The 27177-nt window shown below is 35.3% G+C and overlaps 1 protein-coding gene across 1 annotated transcript in view; it reads right to left on the bottom strand.

Moving 5' to 3' along the window:
- NECAB1 (N-terminal EF-hand calcium binding protein 1) overlaps window positions 1–27177 on the bottom strand; it is a 289101-nt gene that overhangs the window by 155053 nt on the left and 106871 nt on the right. Inside the window, exon 3 of the mRNA XM_024115914.1 lies at window positions 25969–26077. Coding sequence (XP_023971682.1) covers window positions 25969–26077 — 109 coding nt within the window. The remainder of the gene's footprint in view (window positions 1–25968; window positions 26078–27177) is intronic.

Consider the following 27177-nt stretch of genomic DNA (forward strand, 5'->3'; position numbering starts at 1 on the left):
AGGGAGGGAGACCCAAGAGGGAAGAGATATGGGAACATATGTATATGTATAACTGATTCACTTTGTTGTAAAGGAGAAACTAACACACTATTGTAAAACAGTTATACTCCAATCAAGATGTTAAAAAAAAATAGCTGGAGACAACTAAATATGAAAACACACAATTAAAAATCTACAGGATGCAGCAAAAGCAGTTCTAAGAGGGATGATTATAGTGATACAACAAAAGAAAAATCTCAAATAAACAACCTAATCTTACACCTAAAGCAACTAGAGAAAGAAGAACAAAGGAAATCTAAAGTTAGAAGGAAATAAGTCATAAAGGTTAGAGCACACACAAAAAAAGAACTATACACTAAAAGAAACAATAGAAAAGATCAGTGAACCTAGAGCAGGTTCTCTGAAAAGAGAAGCAAAATTGATGAACATTTAGCCAGACTCATCAAGAAAAATAGAGAGAGGGCCTAAATAAATAAAATCAGGAATGAAATAGAAGTTACAACAACACCACAGAAATACAAAGAATCATAAGGTATCAATACAAACAAGTAAATGCCAATTAAATGGACACATAGAAAAAATGGACACATTCCTAGAAATGTACAATTTCCCAAGAATGAACCAGGAAGAAATAGAAAATATGAACAGACTAATTACTCTTAATGAGGTTGAGGAGAACTTCCCTGGTGGTCCATTTGGTAAGACTCCATTCTCCCAATGCAGGCAGCCCAGGTTTGATTCCTGGTTGGAGAACTAGAGCCCGCATGCATGCTGCAACAGAGAGTTTGCTTGCCACAACTAAGAGTCTGTGTGCCACAACTAAGAAGCCCACATGCTGCAACTAAAAGATCCTGCATGCTGCAATGAAGATCCCACTTGCCTCAGTTAAGACCCAGCACAACCTAAATAAATAAATAAATATTTTTTAAAAAATAAATTGAATCAGTAATAAAACAATCCCCAGCAAACAAAAGTCCAGAGCCATATTGCTTCACAGGAGAATTCTAGCCAACATTTTAGAGGAGAGTTAACACCTATCCTTTTCAAACAATTCCAAAAAATTGCAGAGGAAGGAACACTTCCAAACTCATTCTATGAGACCAGCATCAGCCTGATACAAAACCAGGCCAAGATATCACAAAAAACATAAAATTACAGTCCCATATAACTGAAGGATCCTGAATCATAATCCTGAAGATGCAAAAATCCTCAGCAAAATTTTAGCACACGAAATTCACAGAATTCAACAATACATAAAAGGATTACGTACCATGATCAAGTGGGATTTATCCCAGGATGTAAGGAAGGTTCAATAACTGCAAATTGATCAATGTGATATACCACATTAACAAACAGAAGAATGAAATATTATCATCTTAATAGAGGCATAAAAACTTTTTGACGAAATTCAACAGCTATTTATGATAAAAACTCTGAACAAAGTGGATATAGAGTGAACATACCTCAACATAATAAAGGGCCATACATGACAATCCCACCTACATCATACTCAATGGTGAAACGTTGAAAGTATTTCCTCTAAGATCAGGAACAAATCAAGGATGACCACTCTCACCATTTTAATTTAACATAGTATTGGAAGACCTAGCCACAGCAATCACACAAGAAAAAGAAATAAAAGGAATTCAAAATGGATAGAAAGATGTAAAACTGTTACTGTTTGCAGATGACATGATTCTATACATAGAAAATCCTAACAATGCCACCAAAATGTTACTAGAACTCATCAATGTATTCAGTAAAGTTGCAGGACACAAAATTAATATGCAGAAATCTGTTGCATTTCTATACCCTAACAATGAACTATCAGAAAGAGAAATTAAGGAAACAATATCATTTACAGTCACATCAAAAAGAATAAAACAGCTAGGAATAAATCTAACTAAGCAGGTAAAATACCTGCACTTGCAAAACTAAAAGACACTGATGAAATAAATTGACAATGATACAAACAGATGGAAAGATACAATGTGCTTGTTGACTGAAAGTATTAATATTGTTAAAACAACCATATTAATCAAGGCAAACTACAGATTCAATGCAATCCCTATCAAATTACCAATGGACTTTTTCACAGAACTAGAACAAATAATTCCAAATTTTGTATGGAAATACAAAAGACCCTGAATTGTCAAAACAATCTTGAAAAAGAAGAACAAAGTCGGGGGTATCATGTCCCCTGACTTCAAAGTATACTGCAAAGCTAAGTAATCAAAACATTATAATACTAACACTAAAACAGACACAAAAATCAATGGAACAGAACTGAGAGCTCAGAACTGAACCCACACTTACATGGGCAATTAATCTATAACAAAGTAGGCAAGAATACACAATGAGCAAAAGACAACCTCTTCAATAAATGGTGTTGAGAAAACTGGACAGCTATATGCAAAAGAATCAAAATGGGCTACTCTCTCAGACCATGCACAAAAATAAATTCAAAATGGATTAAGGACTTAAATGTAATACTTGAAACCATAAAACTCCTAGAAGAAAACATAGATGGTATGGTCTTTGACATTCATCTTAGTAATTTTGGGGGGGCTCTGTTTTCTCAGGCAAGGGAAACAAAAGCAAAAATAAACAAATGGGACTACTTCAAGCTAAAAATCTTTTGCACAGTGAAGGAAACTATCAATTAAATGAAAAGGCAGACTACTAAATGAGAGAAAATATATGCAAATGATATATCTGATAAGGGGTTAATAACCAAAATATAAAAAGAACTCATGCAACTCAACATCAGAACAACCTGATTAAAAAGTGGGCAGAGAACCTGAATAGAAAATTTCCAAAGAAAACATACAAATGGCTAACAAGCACATAAAAAGATGTTCAACATTACTAATCATTAGGGAAATGCAAATGACAACCACAATGAGATATCACCTCACATCATTCAGAACAGCTATAATCAATAAGACAACGAATACAAGTATTTGCAACAACGTGGAGAAAAGGGAATCCTTGTATACTGTTTGTGGGAAAGTAATTTGGTCCAGCCACTATGGAAAACAGTATGGATAATTCTCAAAAAATTATAAATAGAACTATCATATGATTCAGTAATTCCATTCTTGAGTATATATATATATATATATATATATGAAGAAAAAGAAAACACTAATTTGAAAAGATATATGCACCCCTATGTTCATTATAGTATTATTTCCAATAGCCCAGATATAGAGACAACCTAAGTGCTCAGCAGTAGCTGAATGGATAAAGAATATGTGAGCTAGCACAGGGAGATCAGCTTGGTGCTTTGTGACCACCTAGAGGGGTGGGATAGGGAGGATGGGAGAGAGATGCAAGAAGGAGGAGATATGGGGATATATGTATATGTATAGCTGATTCACTCTGTTACAAAGAAGAAATTAACACACCATTGTAAAGCAATTATACTCCAATAAAGATGTTTAAAAAAAAAGAATATGTGAGATACACACACACACACAAACACACTGGAATATTACTCATACATGAAAAATGAAATTTTGCCATTTGCAACAACATGGATGTACCTAGAGGGCATTATGCTAAGTAAAATAAGTCAGACAGAGAAAGACAAACACTATATAATTTCACTTATATGTAATATAAGCAAAATAGAAACAGAATTATAGATGCAGAGAACAAACATGTAGTTACAGAGGGGAGTGGGATGGCAAGAGGAAAGAAATAGGTGAGGGAGATTAAAAGGTACAAACTTACAGTTACAAAATATTTAAATGAGTCATAATGTACAGTGTGTGGAATATAGTCAATAAACAATATCTTAGTATGGTGACAGATCTTTACTAGACTTATTGTGGTGATCATTTTGAAATATACCGAAATATCAAATCACTATATTGTGTAATAGGAAGTAACATAGTGTTGTAGGTCAATTATACTTCATAAACCAACCAACCAACCAACAAACAAACTCATAGAACAAGATTAGATTTGTAGTTACCAGAGGTGGAGGCTGGGGTCTGGGGGAATTGGAGGAAGGCAGTCCAAATGTACACACTTTCAGTTATAAGACATATAAGTACTAGGGATGTGATGTACAACATGATACATATAATTAACACTGCTGTATGTTATGTGTAAAAGTTGTTAAGAGTAAATTCTAAGAATTCTCATTACAAGGAAAAATTTTTTTTCTATTTCTTTAATTTTGTATCTATATAAAATAATGGATATTCACTAACCTTATTATGATAATCACTTCATGATATATGTAAGTCAAATCTTTATGCTGAACAACTTAAATTTATACTGTGCTGTATGCCAATTATGTCTATTATGTTTCAATAAAGTTGGAAGAAAAAATAATTATAAATAAATTATTATATTATTTTAAACTATAGGTCAATTCTAGTCTGGACAGTTTGGGCTATGGTAAGCATTCACCTAATTGTAGAATAAATGAACAAATAGAAAATAGCATAAACTGAAAAAAATACTTGATGTTTGATTGAAGCATTCTCATCATTGAAAGTACTTAAAACTAAATTTTCTGTCTTGAATCTTTTGCTCTAAAAGATGGAAGACCAGTCATAGCTAGTCTCTTACAATAAGAACACTCTAAAATATTCACTGAAGAAGTTTTTTGAGGCTTCTACAACTATCATAGTTCCTTCTAAATACAGATCAAGCAAAGTTCATAGAATATATCTATTATGAAATAATTACTGCAGTTTCCATTTTAATGACACTAAAATGTCTGTTATTTTCTTTCTTTTTAAGTTATCAAAAGCAAGTTTAGAGACACAGTAAAATAATTGCTCCTGCAATTTCGGTGTTAAACAAAAAGCTATTTTGTTGTAATAACAATCTTAGGAAAGCATTAGATATCAGTGGCCAAAATGTGATCGACAGCATGCATACCCAAAGGACACCTATTAAAATGCAAGTTGTAAAATTGGTGAAGTCATTCCAGTTCCAAAAGATTATCTTTTGTAAATGACATTGAAATCAAACACCATCTTAGCTATATTCAGTGTTACATTAAATCTGGCAGGAAGGTAATTAGGTATCATTTTGTGGTAATTAAGGATATGTCACTTTTGTTCACTTAGCCGAGATTGATCTCTGCTTCACAGAACTTAGGATGTACCCAGTGGAACTTCTGGAAAACCCTGTGGTCTCCCAGCAGCTCAAAGGGAGTCACAAGCATTACTTTGCTGGCTTTCAAAAATCACTCAGGGAAAATCTACTAAAAAATTAGAACATAGATGACACTCAAAGAAAAAAAACCACCCAGCTGTTTGGAGCAAAATCATTGCTCATTTCTGAAGATTTTGTCTAGAACTTTTATCAGACCAGTGTCCTTTGATTTTGCATAAAGACAAAATATGCAAATCTCAAGAAAATTTTTAAAAATCAAGTTAAGTAAAAGAAGTTATACTTCAATTTTTTCAGTGACAAATATTAATGAAAAATTGCATAGTTTCCACTTAAATATATAGTGCCTTACCTTGTGGTTTAAAAACAAAATTTTTTAATTAATGGAATTCATTAATTGTTTATTGATGAAAAATACAAAAAATTTATAATCAACTGAAGATAAACCAGTGTATGTTTTCACAGAAACATTATATTTTTGGAAGACCGAAGAGAAATACCTGTGAAAATGAAAATGTAATTATGAAGTAGCATATTGAAAAATTCTAATTAATAACAGTCAAAGTAAATATATAAATACTATAACTATGCAAGGTAGGTATTTTAAAACTATTAAACAGTCTCATGATCTGCTTCTACCTCCACAGTACCTGCCATTATTTCTTCCTACTGACTAAGCTACTACTGTCTTGGAGAAGCAAAAACAAGGCAGACCATAAATAAGATAGGGTGTGAGAATTAATTTTATGTGTCAGCTTGGCTGGGCCACAGTGCTCAGATATGTGATCAATCATTTTATGGATATTTCTGTGAGACAGTTTTGAATGAGATTAATATTTAAATCAATAATCTGTGAGTAAAACAGTTTACCTTCCATAATGTGGGTGGGCCTCATCCAATCAGCTAAAGGCCTGAATAGAAAAAAAAAAAAATACTGATGTCTCCCAAACCTGAGTGAATTCTATAGCAGGTGGCCTTTTGACTTGAACTGCAACATCAGCTTTTCCTGGGCCTCCAGCCCACCCTGCAGATTTTGGACTTGCTGGCATCCATAATTGCAAGAGCCAATTCCTCAAAAGAAATCTCTATATTAATATACATCTTATTTGTTCTGCTTCTCTGGAGAACCCTGACTAATACAAGGGATCAGACTCTTGACTTTTGAAATTCAAAAGTCTAGACCTAGGTAAGATGAAAGATTTAGAAGACTATAACTCATTAATAGCTAATCCTCCCCACCCCTAACTGGATAAGATTCCCTAGAGTAGAAGAGGAAAAGAGACATAGGGAAAGTGATTCAGGGGTCATCTTCCCTGAGGTCATTTACCCTGTCTTCCCCTCAAGGCTAAGTCTGTAAAGTGAAAAAGGTGGTTTGGTGGTAGAACCATAGAGAAGTTTGACATCTAGCATCTCCAGATAGAAAGTCCATGTTCTCCTTGATCGGCACGGTGGGAAGCATCAAGCCAACACATCTACATGGTATGTTTGAGCAGAATCACCTGAAACAGTTTCACAGAATTACTTGCATAGAGACTGATTTTGGAATACTACAGAGACTCTCAGGATTTGAAAGCAGTAGAGACAAGGCCCAGAGAGCTGGCGGATATGAAAAGGGTTGGGGGTGAGAAAAAGAGAGAATGCAAGAGTCCTTCCTGAACTAATGAACAAAAATCAGGTGGAAAGGAAGATAATATTACAGATGCATCATGGAAAGGTGAACACAGAGAGGAAGAGATGTCCCTCTTCACTCGTGATTTTGCACTAGGTAAGGCCCCAGCCTTATGCACAGCACCCAGAAATGGAAGAGAATTACCCTGTACTGACTGACAATAAATTTCCACCACCTGGCAGAATGGATGCTCAAAATAGAAATTAAGTCATAGGAAAAAACCCCTTACATTTCCCATCCACCTGGGTTTCATGGTCTGCTAGGGAGGCAGTAGAGAATAGAGAAGAGGGAGGGATGGATTCAGGAGACATTTGTTCTAGTCCAGGCTTAGTCAGTCATAATTATCTTCTTTGAACTCAGTTTCCTTGAATGTAAAATGAAAGAGTTAGACTAGAAGTTCCCTGCAGAAGCAAGTTTTTTTTTTCTTTTCCTTGACATACATTGTCAGTGATCTAAAAATGTAAAAGGAAACATCCAGCTCAGAAGGAAGCACTTCTGTCCAAAAATATGCTAGATTTTGCATTTGTATAGTTCCTGGCCCATAGTCAGTAATGATAAACATCTGTTTGAGTGAAATAAAACAATTTCCAGGGTTCAGTGTTGAAATTATCCTCAGGGTCTTGTCACTGTTCTGATTGGTGAGCATGTAAATAGTTCCCACTAACAATAGACAACGAGACCATTGAAAAATCATCAAATTCATTTTTTCTGCTATATGCTGAGAAAATATTAAAGATTTTCTACTCATGATCCTGCAAATCATAGCTGCTTCAGAAATAAATTATAAAAAAGAATGCAAGGTGGAAACATAGAAAGTTTTTTTCCTCCTTCTTTTAATAAGGGAAGTATTTACCTATATCTCTCTTGGATATGAAAGGGAAAAGAAGACCAGTAATTATCCACTCATTCAACCAAAGGAATTATTCTGGAAGGGGTACAAACCAGTAAAATGTACATGTTTCTGTCTATCTTCATCTGCCACATTCCAAGACAACTTTTCTAGCACTTACAATCATGTACCATTTATACTGCCCCCAAAGTCATTAACAACTTTAGCAAAACTCTTAAAGCACATACCATAAAAATCAGGTGTAAAGTTCTGAGATCCATCGAGCAAGACAACAAAGAAATCCTCTAGCCATCTAAGTGATAGCATCGTCTCAGCATTCTGCAGCTTTATAGAAAATTCCTACATTAGAAAAGCCTCTGAGTGTGGTTAAAAAGCTCCAAACATGCACAATGCAGGCTAGACAGCCTAGGACTTGTATGAAGAGCAAAGAGCTCTAGCAGACAAGATGTTCCAGCCTACATCAAACAAACAGTGAAAAGCAACCAAGAAGCCCCACACACACAGCCAGGCCCTTGAGAGCCTGCTGATGTGTTTCCTCTGCAGACAGCTTCTACAACATGAGGTTCAGCTTAAGCTATCTTCCCTTCTACCCAGCACTTGTATTTAAGGGATTAGAAACAATGGAAAAATTTAAAAAGTAGCATCACATGTATTTGTTAGACATATAGATTTGTACTGGATATAACTTCAAGCTCAAGGACAAAATTTGACCTTTGAGGTCAAGGTGGATGGACATTTTAGGAGGCTCCCTGTGGCCCAACTTGTGGAATTCCTTAGTCTCTACCTTTTAGAGAATTGCATGGGGTCCTGACTGTTAAGTGTCCCAAATTACTTCTCAAGCCTGAGCTACCCAGACTGTTTTCCTTTAATTCTCAGAACTGCCACAACCCCATTATCCACCAAGAAGTTTCTTCTCTCTCAAGACCAAAACTCAGTCTGCTCAGTTCCCCCCTTTCCTTGCAATCTTTGAAAACAAGTCCCCAAACCATTTTCACGGCTGAGAAACTAAACACTAAGAGAAGAGAGATGGAGGCACAGTTCCAAACAGTTTTTAAATCCCTTTCTTAGATGATACCCAGAGGCTGAAGTGGCTTCCAGTATTCTATTATTACTAAGTCAACGTCTTTTTGAACCCCATCTGTATCTATACTATGCTAATATCTTTTTTTCAAAATATATTTTCCAAGATACTATCGCATCCTGAAACCATGATTAGGAAAAAAGCAACTCCTGTCAACAAGAGTTCACATTACTAAGGCTCTTCAGAAAGAGAGATGTTAATCTTAAAAGGCTCTCTCCCAAAGATAGTTCATTTCTACAAACATTTTCCAGTCAGATATTTCAGCTACTTGGTCACTAAATTGATAGGTTCATCACCACCATTTTGGTAACACCTCTTGAAATATTAGATTTCTATTTATTGAGAGTGCACCCATCACAGATATCAGCAATATCTCCCAAAGAAGAGTTAGGGCAGTGTGCAGAGAACTGAATGAAAGTGTAGCTTCACAGCTGCCATTATTTTTCTCCTGTCTAAATCCCAGGAAGCAGCAATGAGCAGTGAATTGGTGCTTCATGTGGTTCTGCACTCACAAGTACTTCTGTACTCACAAGTACTACTAACCCAAGTCAAACAAACTTCACATATTTATGTAGAACCTTCTTTGGATGGCAGACTAAACTGTTTCCTAACATTTGTGTCATGAATTTTTTACAATTTACTGCCAGAAAATATTATTAGCCCCACTTAATATTCAAAGATAGTAAAACACTGAAAAGTTTGCTTGACCAGGGATTTTGGAAACAAAATGAAGATTACCACTCTGCCAGACACCAAGGCAGTGTACATACAAAGACTGATTTAATAGGGGGTTGTATAGAGTAGTGGTTAAGAGCTAGAGTGCCTAGCCTTACCCCTTGCTCTCTGTGTGACTTTGGGACACTTACTCGATCTCTCTGTGTTTCAGTTTTCTCATGTGCAAAATGGGCTCACTCATAGGTTTGTTGTAAAGATTAAATTAACGAATGTAAAGTGCTTAAAACAGGATCTTGCACATGGTAAATTACCCGTAAAGGTTAACCATGATTATTGCTCTGCAGCATCAGGGTAACTATCATCCAAAATCTTCTGGATCAGGAAGATTTAAGCCAACTCAGAAAGACTAGAGTACAGACTCTCAAAATTATGGTTCATAATCACTTTTCAAGTACAGCTGCAGCTGCCTCTTAATTGGTGTTTCTGTCTTCAGACTTGTCAGCTGTCATCAATTCTCTTCATTTTGAGGGGATCCAATTTTCTGTTATAAAACATAAACCTAATCCAGTCACTTCCATGTTTAAGACCTTTTGACAACTTCACACTGACCTGAGGGTGGAAATTCACAAGCCCCACTGGTTCACAAGGCCTTTCACAACTCGGCTTCTTGCTTGCCTCCCTAGCTCCTCTTACCATCACCCTCTTGAATTTGATGTTATGGTCATGCTGAATGTGTTCAGTTGTTCCAACATGCCACACTCTCTCTCACCTAAAGATTTCCACATATGCTATTTTCTTTGGCTAGAGACTTCTCTCATCTGCATTCCCATTCATGTCCACACCTCTTCTTGATAATATCTCATGACTTAGTTTAGAAGTCACTTCTTCCATGAGGTCTTCACTGACCTTTTAGACTAGGTCTTCCCTAACTCCCCAACCCCAAAACAGTTGTATTTCCCTGTCATAATTAATCAAGCGATTACTTTTCTATGTTGCTTCTAAACTACAAATCTCTTGTTCACCACTATATCCCCAGTACCTAGCACAATATCTGGCACTTAGTAAACACTCAGCTACTCTGTTGAAAGAATGCAAGCTCAGTTTGCATGGGCAAGACAGAATCTTAGACATGGGTTGACTTCAGAGTTAAACTTAATAGCCTTCTCACCCTAATCTCCAGGATTCTTCTTCCTAAAATTCCCAAGAACCTTCAGTGGTTTTTTGTGGTAGCCTCTTACAATATATAAACTCTTTTTTTGCTGTATCAAGGTTGATATAAAATTATTTTCAAAAACTGATGACATCTGATTTAGAAGTTAAGAGGGATGATGAATCTCATGTAGGGTTCCTTTGCTGTTTTGGCACTGGACATTAAATGTCTGATACAATGCATCAATCATCCCACTTTCCTTCTTACCAGAATAAAAATACTTCATATCTATAACATTTTATATTAAATTTTCAGGGATTAATGTTACCTGGATTATGAAATCTTGTGCCCAAAACTTTAATAAATCAAGGACAGAAATTTGTTGTGTGGTCTATGACAGGGGGATATCTTTTATGGGCTTTGAAATCCAATTATTTTCTTCACACTAAAGAAGAGTTCTAGTCAAATACAATGAGAATAATTACTTTTCATACATTTATCAAAAGTAAAGGAAAAACACACCCTGATTTTTTCATTGGACTGGTCTCTCTGAATACACAATATTTTAAAGACATAATCCCGTTGAGTGTTCATGACCACCCAGGACATAAACACATTTAGCTTCATGGGCAACAAAGTTAAATATAAAATATAAACCATATTTGAAATATATTTTACAATATTTTATTTTGCATTATGCGGGCCTCTCACTGTTGTGGCCTCTCCCGTTGTGGAGCACAGGCTCCGGACACGCAGGCTTAGTGGCCATGGCTCACGGGCCTAGCCGCTCCATGGCATGTGGGATCTTCCCAGACTGGGGCACGAACCTGTGTCCCCTGCATCGGCAGGCAGACTCTCAACCACTGCTCCACCAGGGAAGCCCAATATTTATTGAATAAATACATGAATAAGTAGGTAAAAAATGACTAATTTCTGGGTAGCAATGATCTCAACTGGAATAAAATTGTCAAGTTTGATAATCCGAGTTTTCACTTAGAAACTATTCACAATTCAAAGAAAGAAAGAGAGAAAAGAGAAACTCTTTTTGTCAGTCTCAAGTCTATATCTATTAATTTCTACCTGATGGCAGTGAGGATGGGATGATAGAGGAAAAATTATTTGTGCAAATGATCACAATTCTATGGCCCTCCATGAGTAGATTTCTAATTATTCTGAATCACTGTTTTTAATCTAAAGTTGATTAAAAATAGGTTCCCAGGGAAACTTAAAAATAAAATTAAACCATTAAATCCATTAGTGAATGAAAAAGAACAATAATGTTCAGCTGATACCCATGCTCAGCTTTCTTTTCTACTACAGTTTAACTGCTAAAAGTTATTGCTATTTAGTCTATTTTTTCTCCATGAGAAAGCTTTTAAGATCATAAAAGAGAATATACTATTTTATGTAGTAGGAGATTCTTTTTAAGCATTGAAAAATTTTTTTAACATATACATGTATTAAATATACTGGGACAAAAAGAAATTCTTAATTTGAACATATTCTGAATCTGTTAGAGTAAGGAAATAATCCACATTTACATCTTAACATTGTATTTCATGTTTTTTAATTCATAGGAGTAAATAACTATTTTTAAAAAGAAACAACATTTTAAACTGTTTAACTGAGAGTCCAAAGCCAGATTTATCATTTATTCTGTCCCCAAGGAGAAGAGTCAGTTCTCCTTTCTTATTCAACAGGATTTGTCAGCGGCATCACCCTTTCTGTGGTCAGTCAGCCAGGTTCTAAAGTCAAAAAGTCACAAGCAATGTACCTTTGCATGCCTTTCTTATACCTAATCAATATATCCGACTTCTATAACAATCCATCAAGCAACCAAGTCGTTATTGAATGTATTCCAGTAATTGCTGCAGTAGTGAGAGCAATGTTCTTGCCTCAGAGGAGTTTATAGTTTAGATTTGGAGACAAGATTAATATGCTAGTGAAACAATTAGCAAAATATAAGAGATGGCATATAATTAAGTGGTACCTTATGAAAGTATAAACTATACTTATAGAAATTTGGAGAAAAATGATGAACAGGAAAGAAGAAAAGATTAGTGATAACATAATAATAATAATTATTATTTTGTGGCAGGTGTTTATATACATTACTGCTAAACTTTGAAAGCTGGGTTTTTATATTGGCTCTATTTTACAGCCAATGAAATTAGGGTTCAATGAAGAACAATGACCACCCATAGTCCTCATAGCTAGATAGTCGAGGGATTTAACCTTGACCAGTTCCTGAGTTCTTTCCACATTGCAGCACTACATTTTGTGGAGTTCAGTGGACCTTGATGCTTGGAAAACTTTACTAGGCAGAGGGGAGGGGCAGGGCTAATCAAGCAAAATGCATAGTATAAGGTATGGGGTAGGAGAAATCTCTACCTTGTCACTGAACTTGTAATATGTGCTAGATGCTAGCTACGTCCTGGGAATCAGTGGAAAGATAAAGAGTCATGACCTCTGCCTTCATGAAGTTTAGACCAGGCAACATGAGCAGATCAAAAACAAAACAAATATAAAACTGTAGCTGATTCAAGAGCTGCAGAGAAGAGATACATATTACAATGAGAAGGAAGAATGAGAAATTTAACCTAAAAAGGAAGGTCAGGGAATGCTTTCATGAGACATATAGATGTATATACAATTACATAAGCATGGAAAAAAGATGCAGAAGATCACACTTTAGGTGCTGGTGAAGATTGGTTATGGAGAGTGGGTTAGGGGTAGACAGTGGAAGAGAAGAAAGTCAAAAGAAAGTAGTTTTCTTTAATTAAAACAGAATGTACTTGCATTGCTATGAAATAATGATGAAAAATCTAAAAGAGAAATTAAGGAAACACTCCCATTTACCATTGCAACAACAACAAAAAAATACCTAGGAATAAACCTACCTGAGGAGACAAAAGACCTGTATGCAGAAAATTATAGGACACTGATGAAAGAAATTAAAGATGATAAAAACAGATGGAGAGATGTACCATGTTCTTGGATTGGAAAAATCAACATTGTGAAAATGACTATACTGCCCAAAGCAATCTACAAATTGAATGCAATCCCTATCAAACTACCACTGGCATTTTTCACAGAACTAGAACAAAAAACTTCACAATTTGTAAGGAAATACAAAAGACCCCAAATAGCCAAAGCAAATGTGAAGTAAAACAGAGCTGGAGGAATCAGGTTCCCTGACTTCAGACTATACTACAAAGCTACAGTAATCAAGACAGTGTGGTACTGGCACAAAAACAGAAATATAGATCAAAGGAACAGGATGGATAGCCCAGAGATAAACCCACGCACATATGGTCACCTTATCTTTGATAAAGGTGGCAAGAATATGCAAAGGAGAAAAGACAGCCTCTTCAATAAGTGGTGCTGGGAAAACTGGACAGGTACATGTAAAAGTATGAAATTAGAACACTCCCTAACACCATACACAAAAATAAACTCAAAATGGATTAAAGACCTAAATGTAAGGTCAGATACTATCAAACTCTTAGAGGAAAACATAGGCAGAACACTCTATCACATAAATCATGCAAGATCCTTTTTGACCCACCTCCTAGAGAAATGGGAATAAAAACAACAACAAAAAAAATGGGACCTAATGAAACTTACAAGCTTTTGCACAGCAAAGGAAACCATAAACAAGATGAAAAGACAACCCTCAGAATGGGAGACAATATTTGCAAATGAAGCAAGTGACAAAGGATTAATCTCCAAAATATAGAAGCAGCTCATGCAGCTCAATATCAAAAAAACAACCAACCCAATCCAAAAATGGGCAGAATACCTAAACAGACATTTCTCCAAAGAATACCTACAGATTGCCAACAAACACATGAAAGGATGCTCAACATCACTAATCATTAGAGAAATGCAAATCAAAACTAAAATGAGGTATCACCTCACACCAGTCAGAATGACCATCATCAAAATATCTACAAGCACTCAATGCTGGAGAGGGTGTGGAGAAAAAGGAACCTTCTTGCACTGTTGGTGGGAATGTAAATTGATACAGCCACTATGTGTAAATTGATACAGCCACTATGGAGAACAGTATGGAGGTTCCTTAAAAACTACAAATAGAACTACCATACGACCCAGCAATCCCTTTACTGGGCATATACCCTGAGAAAACCATAATTCAGAAAGAATCATGTACCACAATGTTCATTGCAGCATTATTTACAATAGTCAGGACATGGAAGCAACCTAAGTGTCCATCAACAGATGAATGGATAAAGAAGATGTGGCACATATATACAATGGAATATTACTCAGCCATAAAAAGAAACAAAATTGAGTTATGTACAGTGAGGTGGGTGGACTTTGAGACTGTCATACGGAGTGAAGTAAGTCAGAAAAAGAAAAACAAATGCCATATGCTAACACATATATATGGAATCTAAAGAAAAAAAAAAGGTTCTGAAGAACCTAGGGGCAGGACAGGAATAAAGACGCAGACGTAGAGAATGGACCTGAGGACATGGGGAGGGGGAAGGGTAAGCTGGGACAAAGTGAGAGAGTGGCAGAGAATGGACTTGAAGACACGGGGAGGGGGAAGGGTAAGCTGGGACGAAGTGAGAGAGTGACATGGACATATATACACTACCAAATGTAAAATAGCTAGTGGGAAGCAGCCACATGGCACAGGGAGATCTGCTCGGTGCTTTGTGTCCAACTAGAGGAGTGGGATAGGGCGTGGGGGAAGGAGACTCAAGAGGGAGGAGAAATAGGGATAAATGTATATGTATAGCTGATTCACTTTGTTGTACAGCAGAAACTAACACACCATTGTAAAGCAATTATGCACCAATAAAGACATTAAAATAAAATAAAGTCATTTGTGGAAAAAAAAAACTGAATGCACACATTAGAAGTAATGGTAACCTAATGCTATGGGTAGTTATCTCAAGGTGATGAAATTTCAGGTGTTTTTTTCTGCCCTTTGTTATGATTTCTATATTGTTTGAATTCTTTTTTATAGGAAGCATATGTTATTTATATAATTTTTATTGTGGAGGGCAAGTATTTTCCTAAAGAAATTGCTCTTTAAAAATATTCATGTAAGAAGTAAGCAATGACTTTCAGGTTATTTATATTTATTTCAAGAATTTTAAAATCTCAAGATGTCATAGAGAAAAACAATTGTAACTCTTCCATCAAACAGATCATTTTTGAGAATAGTATAGTTGTAAAAGAGAGAAAGCAGGTACTTAGGGAATTTGGTGACAATAAAGGGAATAGATGGATTCATAGGATAAATAAACTGGAGGGGAATAAGGACAGAATTTATTGGTGCATTGGACATGGGAGATGAGAGATGGAGAATTGTCCAAGAAGTGAGCATCACATATTTTTTTTAAAGATTGGGGTTAACATTTTACTGAATTGATTTCACCCACTTGGTGGGTATTGGCAAGGTAAGAAAGAACACTGCAGTTAGGTGAATAAATAATTTGCCTTGATTCCTCAGTAGACAATTTTTGTTTTAAGCAGTAATAGATTTTTCTTCACCATTAGCAATTTTATCATGGCTGATGGGAAGACAGAGTACAGTTAAGATTGAAAGAGGGGACTTCCCTGGTGGTGCAATGGTTAAGAATCCACCTGCAAATGCAAGGGACATGGATTCGAGCCCTGGTCTGGGAAGATCCCACATGCCGAGGAGCAACTAAGCCCGTGCGTGGCAACTACTGAGCCTGAGCTCCAGAGCCCACGAGCTACAACTACTGAGCCTGCATGCCACAACTACTAAAGCCCACATGCCTAGAGCCCGTGCTCCACAACAATGAAGCCACTGCAATGAGAAGCCCGTGCACCGCAACGAAGAGTAGCCCCCGCTTGTCGCAAATAGATAAAGCCCATGCGCAGCAATGAAGACCCAACACAGCCAAAAATAAATAAATAAATAAATTTATTAAAAAACAAAAGATAAAAAGAGAATTCAAGTTCTTTATTGGGAGGAAGAGATGACAAGCAGAGAATAATTCTCTAGATAATATTAAAAATATAAAATATCTGAAAAAAATTTGGAAGCAAAGGTCTTTAATAAAAATGACTAATTGAAACAGTAAAACTCTGTGAGTGCTCTGAAGAACAATGGAGAAAATGAGGCAAGTGCAGAGTGATGGGATGGAGAGTAGTAAGAGGAGTAAGTCCAAAAACACAAGATGAATTCCAAACGTAAAGGTAGGATGAAGGGAGGGATATGTTCCAAGAAAGAAAATAATGTCCACAGAGAAAAAGAATAACATTGCTACATTGTAGCAACTCCCACACTGTAAAAATCCTACATAATGGATATAAAAGAGGAGAGATAAGGACAGCAATTAAAGCAATTACCTCTATATTGTACATCCAAATATATTCTACTGCTGGAAAGAATCAAGCACCTTTTCATCAAGAATGAAACACCTGAAAGTGAGTTTAAAAACTGGACTTGGAACCTTTTGATTTCTGATATACAAAATACATAGCTAAAAATCTGAAAATTTACTGAGGTGGCATGACAATGGAAAGAGTTTTGAGTTTTGTTTTCAGGCCGCCGTGAAATAATCTCCAGGCCTTACACTACTGTGTAACCTTGGTCAAATCACTTAATTTCTGTATCAGATTCCTTAACTGTAGGCTGTGAGTAATAATAATAATAATACCTTGTTATTTGTTTTTTGTGAAGATTAAATAAGATGATGCAATTAAGTGCCTGCCATATAGCCATTCAAGAAATGTATTTCCCTATTTAATTAAAAATTAAACATTTCCTTTAGAAATTACATGTTTTTTTAGAAATTATATACATACTATCTTGATACAAAATTTGGCTTGTCTACCATCTGTCAGAGAAAATTAGAACCAATTATTTTTTCAGCAATTATAACTAAGGAGAAACCATTTCCTGTCACTTTAAAGAAAATCTCCTTAAAATTGTCTTCTTTATAAATCCCCAAACTATGCTAATCTTCTTAATTATAAAGTAGACTTTGTTGATTCCTCACTCTCCCTACAAGAAAGAGTCCTCAGCCCCAATCAGCACTGCAAATTGTGGAATGGTCTGATTTAGGAGGAAATTGTGGTGGTGTCAATGAAATGCCTTCACAGGAAAGAAAAGAATTTTAAACGTAACTCTTAGGAAGTAGCCTGTTTTATTCTCTCCATATCTTCATGAGATAGATATGCTCAAAGAAAATAAACAGATTTCAGAAATTATTGGAGTGAAAAGCACGTTTAAGAATTGAGTGAATAATAAAGAAATTTGATGGCTACAGGTTATTCCAATGATGAAATGGAATCAATAACTGGAGAACTGGTTATAGATTAGAGTGAGCCCTGGTAAGGTTGTAAGACTTCTATTTTCAGTCTCTAAGAATGTGGCAAAAAGTATACCTCTATAGGATGTAATCAAATAGTGCTTCTCTTAGTTATATACTCAGTTCTTTCTAATTTTTAAATTAAAAAAAAATAAGGGTAATGTGATACGTGAGAACTGCCCAGAAAATCTGTTAGATGATTATGGAGAAATACTAACAGAATAAAGACCAGGTGTTACTCACTAAGTCTGCCTAAGTTTTTTGCAGTATCTGCAAATACAGAGACTTGGTAGGATCATAAGGAAAAAGAAGGGGGATTATAAGCATGATTCTAGTGGAGTATGGGAAAACAGGAACATTGAGAATAGACACAATCAGATGGTCAAGAAGAGAGGCAGGTGTAGAGGGCTAGGGCCCTGCATGGCTCAATGGAACTAGGATGCTTATTAAAACAAAGATTTCTCCCTGGCTTCAATCTTTTCCCATATAGATAGCTTCAGATTTTCCAGATTGACTCCACACTTTGTAGGAACTCTCTGGAGTTCAAACTCTACCAAGCCCCTTGTCCTCTAAAATATGAGATGGTAAGTGGAAGTCTTTGAGGCTGAGTATGTGGTTATTTGATCTACAGGGGACTCAAGTTTTGCCTGCCCAGAATTTATTCCCCCTTATTTTGATAACAGCATCCTGGTTCCCTTTCATTTTATTTTTTTCCTTGAAAACAGTGATTTTCCAGAGATGTGCATGAGCTCCAAGCCAGGCTAACATAATTCAAGACCAGAATTTTGCTGTTACTACTCTGAAAGAAAACCAGTCTCTTGGGGTTTGCCAAGGTGGTGGCAATATGAACCTTGAACCTCTCATAACCATCTTGACCTCTCAGCAAGAGAGTCTGCATAAGAGAATAGCCAACATAGAGAAAGAAGAGGTGAGAGATGATAGACAGATTCCTAGCACCACTGTTTGAGCACATTGCTCCAACACACATGAAGCCTACCTCTGGACTTTTCAGATACATGAACCAGATAATTATTTCTTTAAGTCAGCTTAATTTATGTTTCTGTCACTCACAACCAGTAAAGTTCTGCCTAATACATCTTCTGCCCTGCTGTGAATTCTGCTAAGTAAGGCTTAGGAGAAGTTGAGGAAAATCTATAAAAATAATATTATTCTCCCCCTCCTTAGTATCCTTGGCTCCTTCGGCACCATGCCTCATTTGGCATATAAGCATGCTAACTAACATCATTGACCATATGTGTCAGCTAACTTGTGCCTCTCTGTGGAAAACAGTATACATCTGCTGGGCTTTGTCTGCTTATGCCAAAGAGGCAACTTAATGCCTGGACAGAGGTCAGCCCGCCATCTAGTTCTAACAGGTAAGTCTTGATCATAAAATGCTCCATCTGGACTCTTTGTTCTCTGTGAGTTTGCTCATGGGCAGTTTGGGCTTTGTCTGAATACTTGGAGTACTCTTCTGCCAGTGTTCCTTTGCCCAATCTATATTGCTAAAACTCAACCCTGACACACCCGGTGTGTCCACCACACTTTAGCCTGTTATTCTCTGGACTTTGATTTTCACTTTTCTCTCTTCACATACAGCTACACCACCTTTTTCCATTTTCTGATTTCATGACTCTAAGTCATGCCATACTTCCTTAGCTTAGCGCTTGGAATTGTGGTCTGCCCTATCCTCCAGGCACTTGGTGCTGCTCTCTTAGTGTTCAGTGCTAGTTGAAGATGTATAGGCTATGTTAATAGGGAGATCTCTCTTACCCACTATTGGAGCTATTGGAATTGGAATGACCTTTCTAGTCATAATGCAGTGCAGGCTTTGGTCTTCAGGCCAACCAAATAAATACTTATTCCTTGGGTACTGATCCTGCCTTCTTTTCCTAATGCCCATAAAATGTGTCTACTTAAGGAGGGTAATGGATAACTCAAGGGAGAAGGTGGTTTCATCAACCAACTAATCAAGATTTAAAATTTAACTGTTATGCACAAATATAAGATAACGAATTTTCCTGTTTCAGAAAGAATAAAATTCTATCATCTAAAACAAACCCTTTGATATTATTACTCTCCAATTTTTATGGGACTTTATCTCATTATTGGTGCATAAAAACTGTCTTCAAATATTAGAAAGCCTGGTTATAAAATATTCATATTCTGCATGGTCCTAAGAAATAGGACAAATTAAGTGAACTTTAGAGACAAAAATTTCAGTTTAGGTTAAGAAAGAAAATTTTAAACTTTCAAATCTAGCTCAAGATGGACTATGATTTTTTGTAGGTGGTAATTTTTTTTTTTTTTTTTTGCTTTGGTGTGCTTCAGTGATTTAACAAGTACTGGTTTGAAATCCCCATGCTCAGCATCCAAAAAAATTATTTTAGTCTGGCATAAGGAACACTTGATCTGAAGACATCAGTTGTCCATCTCTATCACAGGCTTCCATCTGTAGGCCCCAGGAAACTTTCCTGTGTGTTCACTGTCTTATATAACAGCAAAACTTCCATCTGGTCTACTGATTGGTCTGTCCTGACAATCTGGAACTCCAAATTGCTATACTGTAAGAATCACTTTTGCCTCCAGTGGATCTTTCCCCCTGCCTGTGCTATGAATCTCTTCTACAAGGAATTATGCTAATTTCTTCATGTATTCCTCTAACTGACTGAAAAATGTAGACATGCTAGCTTTCTGATGAGTGAAAACACTTCTTTTGATGTTGAAGAATAATTGTCTAGATTAGTTGCAGGTGTACAACATAGTGATTCAATATTGCTATATATTACAAAATGATCACAGTAAATCTAGTTACCATTTATCATCATACAATGTTATTACAATATTATTGACTGTATTCCCCATGCAGTACAATTCACCCCCATGACTCATAGCAATTCACAATTTTTAACAATGTTTAACAATTAACTATATTCCCTGTGCTGTCAACATACCCTTGTAGCTTATTCATTTTATACATGGTATTTTGTACCTCTTAGTCCCCCAACCCTATATTGACACTCTCCCCTCTCTCTTCCCATTGGTAACCACTATTTTGTTCTCCACATCTGTAAGTCTGCTTCTTTTTTGTTATATTCACTAGTTTGTTGTATTTTTTAGATTCCACATGTAAGTGATATCACACAGTATTCGTCTTTCTTATTTTACTTATTTCACCTAGCATTATATCCTCCAAAAGTCCATCCATGTTGTTGCAAATGGCAAAATTTTAGTCTTTTTATGGCTGAATAGTATTATATTGTATGTATATACCACATCTTCCTTATTCATCCATCTATTGATGGACTCTTAGGTTGCTTCCAAATCTTGGCTATTGTAAATAATGCTGCAGTGAACATGGGGGTGCATGTATCTTTTTTATTTTGTTTTCTTCAGAAAAATACTCAGAAGGGAAATAGCTAGATTTTATGGTAGTTCTATCATTAATTGTTTGAGGAACCTCTACACTGTTTTCCATAGTAGCTGTACCAAATTGCATTCCCACCAATAGTGCATAAGTTTTCCCTTTTCTCCACATCCTGACCAACATTTGCTATTGGTTGTATTTTTTATAGTACCCATTCTGACAGGTGTGAGGTGATATCTCATTGTGGTTTTCATTTGCAGTTTGCTGATAATTAGTGACTTTGAGCATATTTTCATGTGTCTGATGGCCATCTTTATTTCTTCTTTGGAAAAATATCTATTCAAGTCCTCTGCCCTTTTTTACTTGTTTGTTTTTTTGAGGTTGAGTTTTATGAGTTCTTTATATATTTTGGATACTAACTCCTTTTCCGATATATAGTTTGAAAATATCTTCTCACATTCAGTAGACTGCCTTTTCATTTTGATGATAGTTTCTTTCACTGTGTAAAAGCTTTTTAGTTTGACATAGTCTTATTTATTTATTTTTGCTTTTGTTTCCCTTGCCTGAGGAGACAAATCCAAAAAAATATTGCTAAGACTAATGTCAAATAGCATACTGCCTGTGTTATCTTCTAAGGGTTTTATGGTTTAAGGCCTTACATTTATGTTTTTAATCCATTTTGAGTATATTTATTATATGGCATGAGAAAGTAGTCCAGTTTGATTATTTTGCAAGTAGCTGTCCGGTTCTCCCAACACCATTTATTGAAGAAGCTGTCTTTTCTGCAGTGTATGTTCTTGCCTCCTTTGTTGTAGACTAATTGAACATATAAACATGGGTTTATTTCTGGGCTCTTAATTCTGTTCCACTGATCTATGTTTTCATGCCAGTACCATACTGTTTTGATTACAGTAGCTTTGTAGTATAGTTTGAAATGAGGGAGTGGGATACATCCAGTGCTGTTTTTCTTTCTCAAAATTCTTTAGATTATTCAGGGTCTTTTGTGTTTCCAGGCAAATTTTAGAATTATTTGTTCTAGTTCTGTGGAAATTGCCATTGGTATTTTGATAGGGATTACACTAAAACTATAGATTGCTTTGTGTGGCATGGACATTTTAACAATATTAATTCTTCCAATCCCTTAGCACAGTATATATTTCCCTTTGTATGTTGTCATCTTCAATTTCTTTCATCAACGTTTTATAGTTTTCAAAGTGGGTCTTTTACCTCCTTGGTTAGATTTATACCTAGGTATTTTATTAGTTTTGATGCAACTGTAAATGAGATAGTTTTCATAATTTCTCTTTCTGATAGTTTGTTCTTAGTGTACAGAAATGCAACAGATTTCTGTACATTAATTTTTTATCCTACAACTTTACTGAATTCATTGAAAGTTCTAGTAGTTTTTTGGTGGTGTCTTTAGAATTTTCTATATATAATATCTATACTATATAGAATTTTCTATATATAGTATCATGTCATCTGCAAACAATGACAGTTTTACTTACTCTTTCCAATCTGGATTATTTTATTTCCTTTGCTAGTCTAATTGCTGTGGCTAAGACTTCCAGTACTATGTTAAATAGGAGTGGTAGAATGAGAATGCTTTTCTTGTTACTGATCTTTGTGGGAAAAGTTTCAACCTTTCACTGTTGAATATGATGTTAGCTGTGCATTAGTTATTTATGCCTTTATTATATTGAGGTATATTACTTCTATACCCATTTTGTTGAGGTTCTAAAAATCATAAATTGGTGTTGAATTTTGTTTTTCTCCATCTGTTTAGATGATCATATGATTTTTATTCTTCCATTTGTTAATGTGGTGTATCCTATTAATTGATTTGCAGATATTGAACCATCCTTGCATCCTGGGGATAAATCTGGGATGAATCCCACTTGATCATGGTGTTTGATCCTTTTAATGTATTGTTGAATTCAATGTGCTAAAATTTTGTTGAGGATTTTTGCACCTATGTTCATCAGAGATATGGGCCTATCATTTTCTTTTTCTGCAGAGTCTTTGTCTAGTTTTGGTATCAGGGTAATGCTGGCCTCTTGCAATGAGTTCAGAAGCATTCCTTTTCTTCAATTTTTTTTTTGGGCGGGGATAGTTTGAGAAGGATAGGCATTAACTCTTCTAAATGTTTGAGAGAATTCACCTGTGAAGCCATCTTGTCCTGAACTTCTGTTTGTTTTATTACTGATTATTTTTCATTACTGGTAATAGGTCTGTTAATATTTTCTATTTCTTCCTGATTCAGTCTTGGGAGATTTATGTTTCTAGGAACTCATCCATTTCTTCTAGGTTGTCCATTTTATTGATGTATAATTGTTTATAGTAATCTCTTATGATCCTTTCTATTTCTATAACATGGGTTGTAACTTCTTTTTCATTTCTTATTTTATTGATTTGAGACCTCTCTCTTTTTTTCATTTCTTGTTTTATTGATTTGGGACCTCTCTTTTTTTCTTGATGAGTCTGTCTGAAGTTTTATCAGTTTTATCTTTTCAAAGAATCAGCTCTTAGTTTCATTGATTTTTTTGTCTCTATTTTAGTCTCTATTTCATTTACTTCTCCTATGATCATTATTATTGCTTTCTTCATACTAACATTAGATTTTGTTGGCATTTCTTTTTCTAGTTCCTTTAGGTGTAAGATTAGGCTGTTTACCTGGGATTTTTCTTCATTCCTGAGATAGGCTTGTATCTCTATAAACTTCCCTCTTAGAACTGTTTTTGCTGTGTCCCGTAGATTGTGGATTGTTGTGTTTCTATTTTCATTTGTGTGATTTCCTCTTTGATTTCTTCAGTGACTCATTAGTTATTTAGTTTATATAACTGTATATATTTAGGTGCTCCCATGTTGGATTTAAATATATTTATAAATGTTATATCTCCTTACTGGATTTATCTCTTTATCATTATGTAATGTCCTCCTTTGTCTCTTGTTACAGTCTTTGTTTAAAAGTCTATTTTATCTGATATAAATATTGCTACCCTGGTTTTTTTTTTCATTTCCGCTTGCATGGAATACCTTTTTGCATCCCCTCACTTTCAGTCTTTGTTTGTCTTTAGACCTGAAGTGAGTCTCTTGTAGGCAGCATAGATATGGGTCTTATTTTTGTATCCATTCAGGCACTCTGTGTTGTTTGATTGGAGCATTTCATCCATTTACATTTAAAGTAGTTATTGATAAGTATGTATCAATTGCCATTCTGTTAATTGTTTTCAGTTCATTTTTATAGTTCTTTATTGTTCTTTCCTTTTTCTTTTGCACTCTTCCAATGTGACTTGATGCTATGTTTAGTGTTATTTTTGGATTCCTGTCTCCATTTTGTGTGTATATCTATTAAAGATTTGTGTTTGTGGTTACCATGAGGTTTATATATAACAATATATATATGTATATATATATATATATATACATATATATACACACACACACACACATAATTATACTTTACTGATCTCTTAAGTTCAAATGCATTCTAACAGCCCTGCACCCCCACCCCACATTTAATATTTTTTATTTCACATTTTGCATTTTAAAAAATATCCCTTAACTACTTATGGTGGATTAGATGATTTTACTACTTTTGTCTTTTAACCTGCCTACTAGTTTTGTGAGTGATTGATATACCACATTTACTGTATATTTTCCTTTACTAAAGAGATCTTTACCTTCATAATTTTCATATTTCTGGTTTTGGTCTTTCTTTTCCACTTAGAGAACTCCCTTTAACATTTATTGTACAGCCATTTTAGTGGTACCAAATTCTTTTAGATTTTGCTTGTCTTAAAACTATCTCTCCTTCAAATCTGAATGTTACACTTGTTGGGTAGAATATTTTTCATTATATATTTTTTCCTTTTACACTTTAAATATAGTGACATAATCACTTTGAAAATATTTGGAAAGAAAGCAGAAAAACATTGAAAATATATCTTATTGGTTAAATTTTCCTCTTTAACTTGCAAGTTAAATTTTCCTCTTTTGTCACATAAATAATATTCTTAAAATATTTTGCTTGATCATGAGAAGCAAATATTTTTAGAAATGTAATCATAGCTGTGCCTATAGTGCAACATAATAAAGCACTTTAAATTTCAAACATTAAGTAAATCAATTCTTGTAAAATGACTCAAAAAAATCCATCAGCTAAACCTACAAATTTTCAGAGCTCATATTTTATTTTGCTAGATTTGAAAATAAATCAAGTAAATCACTATATACATTGATTGTTCAGAGAAAATTCTGTGTCCTGCATTACCTACATCTCTCAGGTAACACTGATTTGGAGTTCAGCACATCTGAATTGTCCAAATAATTGCTGCAATTTCCTATTTTACTACAGTAATATAAAAATGGCCTTAGGACAATTTTTAAATGAAGCTAACTGAGATGAAATCTAAGAAACAAGGTAAAATTATACTTTCTTATTAATGATAGAATTATAATTATTTATAACCTATGCTTTGTTTTAATTCTGCAAATTTTTATGAGAACTCCCTACAGAAGATCTTTATTTTCCAGTTCAAAATTCAGTTTTTCACAGCATTTCAATTGTTAGAGGCTATCTCAGAACTGAACATAGGTGTGTTACAAACTGTGTCCTCTGCAGCTTTACTCCCTCTCTGTTTCATTGGTATGTACTTGTTCATGCCCTCTCTACTTTGTTTACAGAATCTAGTGATTAAAAAAAAGTTCCTTACTTGGTATTATGTGTATCAATGGTATGGAAGAGCTCACGTAACTCTTCTCCACTCAGAACACCATCTGCAAAATATGCTTTGAATTCTTCAAAGGACAATTTTCCATCATCTAAAATGGTAAGAGCAAACAAAAGAGAAGCAAATCATTTCAATTTTGTATGTTATTATATCTTTTAATTTTTAACATTTTGCTCAAATGTTTGAACAGGTTTGTCTGTGCATGCATACATGTATTCAAAAAGGAAGAACAATTTTAGGTGTTTAAAATAAAAATGGTTACCCACCCAGACCCAAGAATGGTCACAGGCCCCAATCTCCTCCTTCCTGGACCCAAGGAGTGGTCATCGGTCTCTGCTGTTTCCCTCTTGGAATCCAGGAGTAGTTGTGGGCTCCTGCCACCTCCCTTCCAGATACCAGGAGACATTTCAAGCCAAGAGTGGTTACAAGCCACCCTTGCAGACCCCAAGAGTGGTTGAGAGCCCCCACTGCCACCTGCCTGAATTCCAGGAGTGGTTGTGAGCCACCTCTGCTCCCATCCTGTGTCCCAGGGCCATTCCTGAACCACCACTGAGAACCCCAGGACTGGGCACCAGCAGCCACATCTGCATAACCCCTATCAAGGGGATAATGACCAGCACATGCTGAGGAAAGAGGTGCCAGGCATGCATACTAAGAAAAAGCCCTCAGACCAAATATACTAAATCCATACAAGCTACACAGGGATGCTCCCACATATAAATAGCCCTCGAAGATCAGAGTAGATAATTGCTTCTTCTAAACTCACAGAGAGAAATAAAAGTAAAAATGAAGCAGAGGAACCAATCCCAGTTAAAAGACCAAGAGCATTCCTCTGAAAGAACAAACAATGAAGCAGACCTCTTCAATATGATAGACACTGATTTCAAACAGGAGATAATGAAAATAGTGAAGGAATTAAGAAGGGGTATCAATGGAAATGTAGAGTACAGAAAAAAGAAACTAGAAACTAGAAAGAGGAACCAAGAAAAATTAAAAAACTCATTTGTCGAGATGAAAGCTGAACTAAAGTCATTGCATAGCAAAATGAATAATGCAGAAGAACAAATAAGTGACCTGGAATAATGGAATAATGAATAATGGAAATTGTCCAATCAAGACAGAAGACAGAAAGCCAAATTAAAAAAAAAGAATAAAGCAATACAAGAGACCTATGGGATAATATAAACTATG

This window comes from Physeter macrocephalus, chromosome 15 (genome assembly GCF_002837175.3).
Source record: "Physeter macrocephalus isolate SW-GA chromosome 15, ASM283717v5, whole genome shotgun sequence".
Lineage (NCBI taxonomy): Eukaryota > Metazoa > Chordata > Mammalia > Artiodactyla > Physeteridae > Physeter > Physeter macrocephalus.